Here is a 7,567-nt window from a genome sequence, read left to right on the forward strand (position 1 = left end):
GAAACCTTCACGTAACCCCTGGAAAATGAGCGTCGGTGCCAAAAATTAAAACTAAAGCGGCTTTTGCCACGTCACACGGGGACCCTGGCATCTGCTGCCACGTTCTGACTGCAACTAATCATTTTTTTGGGGGTGATTTCCTTACTATTGAATTTCCTACTCTTCAAAACCAGCCCCCAAATCGGGAGGATTTTACCCCAGTACTATCCCCGCCGGGACATGTCAGACAGTGCCGCCCTCAGCTTGGGAGAGCGAAACCTCCCGCCTACAAACACGCTGGAAAAATCCAATTCTTCCTGGCGAGAGCCACTGTCACTTGCCCGGGCCAGGGACCTTTGTTCTAGCTGTGACACAGGAGATGACTCAGGCAGCTTGGTCAAACCTGAGATATTAAATATTTTCCCGGCAGCAGGTCAGAAGAAAAGGAGAGAAAAGATTTAGGGAAGGGTTTGATGTGGCCTGGCCGGGATGGGGAGATGTTGTTCAGGGCTCCCAGTGACGAGCAGGAGATGCAGGAGTTGGTGGGTGACGTGTCCTGCCCATGGGTGACCTCCCCGCTCTGCTCGCCCTGTCCTCCTCCCGCCTGTGCCGGACGCAGAAGGTCGGATGCACACGCCGCGTTTATTGCAATAAATAGAGAAGTGGGCAAAATACAGTCAAGAGTGCTTGGTGGCTTTTAAAAATCCAGCTGTACACCCTGTCCCTGTCCTGCCCCCAGCCCAACCCAGCGAGACTCATCTTTAGGGAACCAAAAATCCTACCAGAGCTGGACACGCCCGTTTCCTCTATGATCTTTCTTGAAAAAGCTCCGACACCTTCTCTTGCACCAAGTCAAACCCCAGGAACCCTCCACCTTTATGTCCCCCACCGGCAGCGTGGCACCTCGCCACCCCCAGCTCCTGCTCCGGAGCGCTCTGAGCCCACCCCAAAGCGATGGGGGCAGCTCCTGCCCCTGCCCCCTCCCGGCTCCGGGGCAGCTGAAGCACTGCCCTGAAAATCTGGCTGCCTGGTGGCCGCACCGCCCGGTATTTTATTGTTGATCCGCGCTGCCCGCAGCGTTGCGCCGGTGGCCACCAGGAGTGCTCGTCGCCTCCTACAAGAAGTAAGTCATGTTCTCCGGGTTCAGAGGCGCTTGGATGTCCAGTTTTCGGGATTTGCTGTCTTTCTCCACTATCTCCAACCGCAGGGTGGGCACCTTTATTTTTCCCTCACCGGGGGAAGAGCTCTCCTTGGTTTTCAGCAGCTGCTTGTCCGAGTCCTCTACCGTGATCCTCAGGGTGCAGCCCCTGGGCAGCAGGTCCTGCTCGTAGGCGGCTGCCAGCTGGTTCACAACTCGCCGCTCGACCTGGAGACAAAAAACCAACAACTCCTGTGAGAACAAAACCTTGTGAGCGTCCTCCTGGGGAGCTGGCAGCTCTCCTTCCCCGCCTCGGGTAGCGCAGAATCCAGAATCTCCTGCTCATCCTTATTCCCTGTGTCTGGAGTGGGAGTTTCTCACCCACGGACCACAACCATCTCCCCTGGGAGGCCGTGGGGTGGGACAGACCCTCCTGACTATCCCCGGGGCAGAGCAGGGCTGGAGGCAACGCCCGTGGGCTTCACCCCGTGCTCCCTCCTTGGCTTTACCTCGTGTTTGATTGAGCGGGCGCCGTAGTGCAAGTTGTAGCCGTCGGCCAGCACGTCCATGACCTCCCTGTCCCAGAGCAGGGTGATGTTGTGCCTCGCCTTGGCCTGCCGGGTGAGGAAGAGGAGGAAGAGTTACTGATCACAGAATTGCCCAGAAAAGACCTTAAAGACCATCGAGTCCAATCATTGACTAAATCACATCCCTGAGCGCTGGGTCTGCCCGACTCCTAAATCCCTCCAGGGATGGAGACTCCCCCCCTGCCCTGGGCAACCTGTTCCAAAGCCTGAGAGCCCTTTCAGTAACGAAATTCTTCCTCATATTCAACCTAAACCTCCCCTGGTGCAACTTGAGGCCGTTTCCTCTTGTCCTGTCACTTGTTCCTTGGTTGAACTGATGCCTTCGAAGAACCCTGGCACTCCATTCCTTCCACATCAGGAGGATGATGGCTTGGGCAGGGATATCCCCCTGCTCATGCATCACATGACCTCTAAAGCCACGGATGGTTTTTACCTTCTTGGCCCAAAAATTCAGCTCCTTGTTGACAAGCTGGATGAGCTCCGAGTGGCAAAAAGGGAGAAAATAGACAATCTCATTGATCCTTCCCAGGAACTCGTCCCGCCTGAAGTGAGCCTGTAGGGACAAGGAGGGGAAAAGTCAGCGGGACGGGGTTGGTGACGGGTCACCAGGAGCCTCCCAGCATGGAATTAATTCCTCTGGAGGTGGCAAGAGCAACCAGAAATTAATTTCTCCTGTGGTTTAAGCCCAGGCCCAGCCTCTTCTGCTGTTTGCTCCTGCCTGAGCCACTCATGGCCCTCACTGTTCAGAAGCGGCTTAAAGAAACTGAACGTTACTGGGATCTGTCACCGTGGTCAGGTTTTCCTGCCCCCTCTGCAGCAGTGCAGGAGCTGCTGAGTGGATGGTGATCCCAAGAAAGCCGAGAACCTCCCCAAAATCTCACTGCAGCACGTTCCCCTTCTCACCTCATGTTCTCTCTCAAACACAAGAGCACAGGGAGTGAACAAGAAGTTGCCACCTATTTCTGTTGGACTCTGACCCGAATTAAAGGTGCCTTCCAACCCAAACCATTCTATAATTCTTAGTGGCTGAAAATTAAAAAACGACGTCATGACGCTTGGAGAATCACAGAATGCTTTAGGCTGGAAAAGACCTTTAAGATCCCTGAGGCCAAGCGCTAACCCAGCACTGCCTCAGAGCTGGGGGACACCTGGGTGAGGAACACGCGGGATATCGCGTCAAACGACTGAGTGACCAAAGCTCAGGACACCTGAAACATTAAACCATGGGAAAAAAAATAAATAAAAAAAAATATCCATCCATACCTTCAAGATGGGTCGAATAACCTTTTCCTTGAACTGCTTGGAGATGGTTATCTTGTCGGTCATCTGGACGTCCTCTGAAAGACAGGAGGGCAGGGGGTGTCAGTGGGGAGGGCAGGACATGGGGGGTGACTGAGGAGCAGAGCAGGGTGACGAGGAGGAGGAGGCTGCGCAGGGGGGGTTCCCAGGGGACTTTGGAACAGATCTGGAACCTCCGACACGCTCGGTTTGGGACCAGCGTGTCCCCACGCTGGGTCTGTTTGCGACACTGGGGCTGGAGTCTACTTCCCTCGGCTGACTGCAGATGGAGCCAGGGTCTGGCTGGCTCCCGAATCCCAAACTCCAACGCAGCGTTTTCTTGGCTCCGCTGCCCAAATTCACTTTTCTCTTTGTCTTTACCTGCTCGTTTCTTCCCGCATCTCCCCAGGTTTCATGCAGGGAGATCCCTCACACCCAGGACAGGGTCCTGACACGCAGGGTGGTGAAGGGAGACCCACGCTGGGTTCTGGGAGCTCTTCCCATCTTCCCAGCCTCGGCGGGGATCGCTGCACCCCCAGCACCGGTCGAAGGGGCTCTCGGGCTCCAGCAGACCGACACCGGTGCCGGCAGGGTGAGCTGGACCTGGAGCCGGGCCACGGGGTCTAAATTAAGTAGGGGGTCTCTGGCTGTGAGGATTCAGCCCATTTCACTTCTCTATTTTCTTCTAAAAGACACCAAGAGATATTTTCTTTTTTTCTTCCCCACTAAGTAACAGAAATTGGGCACTCTGTGCGAGCTGCAGAAGGCAGAAGAGACAGAGCCACCCCCCTAGCATTCAGGTTTGCCACCTGTAATATCTGCAGATGCCGAGGAAGCAGCTCCCTCCCTCTATCTTTCCATTTATCTGCCCACCCGGGCACTCAGGCTGACCTCCCGGCCCCCGCCTTCCAGAGCATTTCCAAGCCAAGAACTGGCTAAATTGGAAGTTGCTCCACGAAACTCAATTGAGGGCAGGCTCCTGAGCCGAAATGCATTTCCCGGCCGTGTTCTCTCGCTGTCGTTGCTCGCTGCAGCTGTCTGTGTACAGTTCTAGAAATTAAAATTCAATGCTTTCCTCATTTAGGAGAAAAGCTCTTGGCATTTTAAAATGTTATTCTTGAAAGTTCAGTGGCTTTGTCCTTTACCGAGTTTGATTGAAGTTTAAAGATTCTGAATGAAGGCAGCTTTTGGCGCCTGCTTCTCGAAGCAAAAAGGAGTTGGAAAACACGCTCGATGCCAAAACTCAACATTTTTTAACTGCTCCCGTGGAGCCGAGGAGGAGGCTGTGGTTGTTTCCCGGGCACAGCTGCAGCTTCTCCGGGTATTTCCATCGGCGAGCAGAGCTGTCGGGACTCACCTTTAGGAAACAGGGTGTATCCGTGACGTAGGTACCCTATGGAAGATGTGTGTCAGGATATTTAAGACCATAAAAGGGTCTTAAAATAAAAAACTCAATTCCTGAGGAGTTTTTTAAAATGAGAAAACATGGGATGCAGCATCACCCACAACTAACTGGTTATCCACGGGCACAGCGGGAGGCGACAGAGACGGTGTTTCCCCGTGCCGGTGGCTGCCCTTCATCTGCTCAATTCTCCTTTTATAATCTAATTCGTGTTTCTGGAAAATTTTCTAGAGGATCCAGATGTGTGGGTCCAGGGCTCCCATTCCAAAGTGAAGTAAAACGGACTCGATGACCTTAAAGGTTTTTTCCAATCCAGGCAATTCTGTGATTCTGTAAAATTGCTTAAGGAACCAAAACTCTTCCTCTTCAACATCAGCACCCACACCAGCCCCAAGGTTTTCTAAGAAGTGTTTGGGAGGGTTCCTGGAAGAATGAAAAGGGTGAGGAGAGAAAGGCAAGAGAGCACAGGATGAGGAAGGCTGAGGGGTGGGACAGAAAGCCTTCTCCAAAACGTGACCTCCCTCTGAAGGATGCAATCATCAACAGCGAAGATTTCATAGAATGAGTTGGGTTGGAAAGGACCTTAAAGATCATCTCGTTCCAACCCCCCTGCCGTGGGCAGGGACTCTTCCTGCTTGACCAGGTTGCTCAAAGCCCCGTCCAACCTGGCCTGGAAACAGAAGAACAGGGCAAGCCCAAAGCAGAGGAATCACAGGAAGGAGAACGGTGGAGATTGAGGTGTGGAACTTTTCAGCAACAGGTGAACCTAGAAGCAAACAGCGCAACTTTCCAGACACACACACGAAAGACCAGACCTTCCCTTCTGGCAGAGGAGCATCCCCATGGCTTGCCCTGAAGCTGGAGGACCCTGCAGGGTGGCCCAGCAGCCGGGGTGAGCAGAGGAGAGGCAACCAAAGGGTCTGGGTGCTTCTCCCTGGCAGAGGGATGGCCGAGCTGGTGCCAGATGGACATTAGGAAGGAGGTGGATCCCTCAGGCGTTTGAAGCACGACACTGATAAACCAGTACCTAAGTTTTCCGCGATCCTGTTCTTGCTCATCTCCGCGGCCTCTTGCCGGAGCTGCAGGGCGTGCTGGGCGATCTCCTCGCTCGCCACGTTGGAGGTCATGATGAAGATGGCATCCTTGCAGTCAATGGTTTTGCCCTTCCCGTCCGTCAGCCTGCCCTGCAACACCACCGAGACAACGCGAGCAGCGTGAGCTGGCGCCGCAGGACGCTGCCAGAATAGGAGGTCGAAGGACACGGATCGTTTTCTCTTTTTGCCCCCCGAAGCGGATTGATTTCCGAAGGGGTGCCCAAGGACACAAGCAGAGTTTGTAAGCTCAGCACACGTGGGCTCTGGAAAACCCCAAGAGCGCAGGTCCCCTCTGTCCCACCACCTCAGAGCTCGGGCTGGCCGAGACGTGGGATGTTCCCCCACGCAGGTTCTTTTTTGGGGGTGGAGCGAGCAGCTGCGGGTGTCAGTGCCTCTGGCAACATCACCCAGGTGGTCACCAGAGTCATCCAGACGAGTCGGTTCAAAGCTCCCCGTGGCCGCTTGGAAGGGCAAAGCGAGCTCAGGGGGGGCTTTGGGGTGGTCTGAAGGCACCACGGGGGAGCAGAGGCTGCCCAAAGAGAAGCAAAGCTGGAATAACCTCACAGAAATAACCAGGTTATGGCTTTAACGGAGGGAATGAAGTGTCTCTGGGTCCCCTGGGACCACCAGGCAAACCAAACCGGGACAGCCCAGTGGTGGGAGCGACCACCCCTTCGGCCAACTGGCACGTGGAACCCTTCCAAAGCGCTAGTTCTTTTTTAAAAAAACAAAAAAGAGAGAAAAAGAAGGGAAAAACAGGCAGCTCCCCAGGCAGTTTCTTTCCTCGATACGTCTCCAGCAGCAGATATCCAGCACAATGACACAAATCCTTGTTGGGTGCTTGAGATTAACATTTGGGTTATTGCCCTGTCAAGTGCGCGGTACAGGAATTGATTTCACATTTAGCTGCTGCTGCGATGATCTATGCAAGAAAAAATGGTGTTATTAATCCTTAAAAGAGAAAACAAACAAACAAAAAAATAAACCAATGCCAAAACCTTCCAGTGCGTTGCTCTGGAGTTTGGTTGCCTCTGAGGACAAACTGGGGCCTTAAAAATAAACCAAAAAAGCTTCCATGCAACAGCTAACGGGCACAGACCTGCCTCTAACGCTGACAAAACTCCTTGGGGCACTTTAGGGCTTCTATCTGGGACCTGAGCTGTCTCCAGAGGAGGCCAAGGCACACTCCTGGGGATGCCCACGAGTTTTCCTGGAGAGGTTCCAGGCATGAACCTTCCCTTGGCACACACAACGCTTTTGGGGACCCCAGACTCCTCCAGGGTAGGAACCCGAGGAGTTTTTTGTGTGGTGGCTCTTCAAGGCTCCTCCAAAGCATCTGCAAGAGTGTTCTGGCTTCTTCAGGAGACATCTTAAGCCCTCGATGGCCACAGCAGACTCATCCTAGATCATTACTTAAAGAGATTTTTTAATGATGGAGGCAGGTCCATGCTCCACTGCTCCCCAGGATTCCTTTCAGGGCTTCCCAAGAGTTTTCTGGCTTTCTCTGGAGACAATCCCAGGCTGCTCTTTAGGTAGTTCGCTGAACAGTTTTGTCCATGGCAGGGGAGTTGGAACGAGATGGTCTTTAAGGTCCCTTCCAACCCAAACCAGGTTGTGATTCTATTTGAGGAGTCGTGAGCTGAACTAAAAAGCAGCAATTAACACGACATGACTCGTCAGGATATCAAGTCCCCAGACCCCCTTGATTTTCTGACTTGACAACACTTCGGCCCGTGCCTGGGACTCTGTGGAGATGATTTCCTCCATGCCAGGGAGGTGTGTGTGGGAGGTGGGCACAGGGCACCCAGGGAAACAGGGCTATCGCCCTCCCGCCTCCTCTCGTCGCTCTGCTTTCTCCCGTGGACCAATACCCCGCCTAACCCCACACCGAGCTCTTTCTTCTCCAAGGAGACAGACCTTGGAGTCCCAGTGGGCAGGGAGTGTCCCTGGGACAGCACCGTGCCCTTGTGGCCAAGAGGGCCAGTGGGATCCTGGGGGGGCATCAAGAAAAGTGTGTCCAGCAGGGCTGGGGAGGTTCTCCTGCCCCTCTGCTCTGCCCTGGGGAGACCACCCCTGGAATCCTGGGTCC

The 7,567-nt window shown here is 54.0% G+C and overlaps 1 protein-coding gene across 1 annotated transcript in view; it reads right to left on the minus strand.

The window, feature by feature from the left end:
• Nucleotides 1–1,093: 1,093 nt before the first annotated feature.
• CLPB (ClpB caseinolytic peptidase B homolog (E. coli)) overlaps nt 1,094–7,567 on the minus strand; it is a gene marked incomplete at its 5' end in the record, with an annotated part of 22,642 nt that continues 16,168 nt past the window's right edge. Inside the window, 5 exons of the mRNA XM_009867386.1 lie at nt 1,094–1,345; nt 1,627–1,731; nt 2,138–2,257; nt 2,968–3,041; nt 5,412–5,568. Coding sequence (XP_009865688.1) covers nt 1,094–1,345; nt 1,627–1,731; nt 2,138–2,257; nt 2,968–3,041; nt 5,412–5,568 — 708 coding nt within the window. The remainder of the gene's footprint in view (nt 1,346–1,626; nt 1,732–2,137; nt 2,258–2,967; nt 3,042–5,411; nt 5,569–7,567) is intronic.

The sequence above is a fragment of the Apaloderma vittatum genome, unplaced genomic scaffold, assembly GCF_000703405.1.
Source record: "Apaloderma vittatum isolate BGI_N311 unplaced genomic scaffold, ASM70340v1 scaffold3784, whole genome shotgun sequence".
Lineage (NCBI taxonomy): Eukaryota > Metazoa > Chordata > Aves > Trogoniformes > Trogonidae > Apaloderma > Apaloderma vittatum.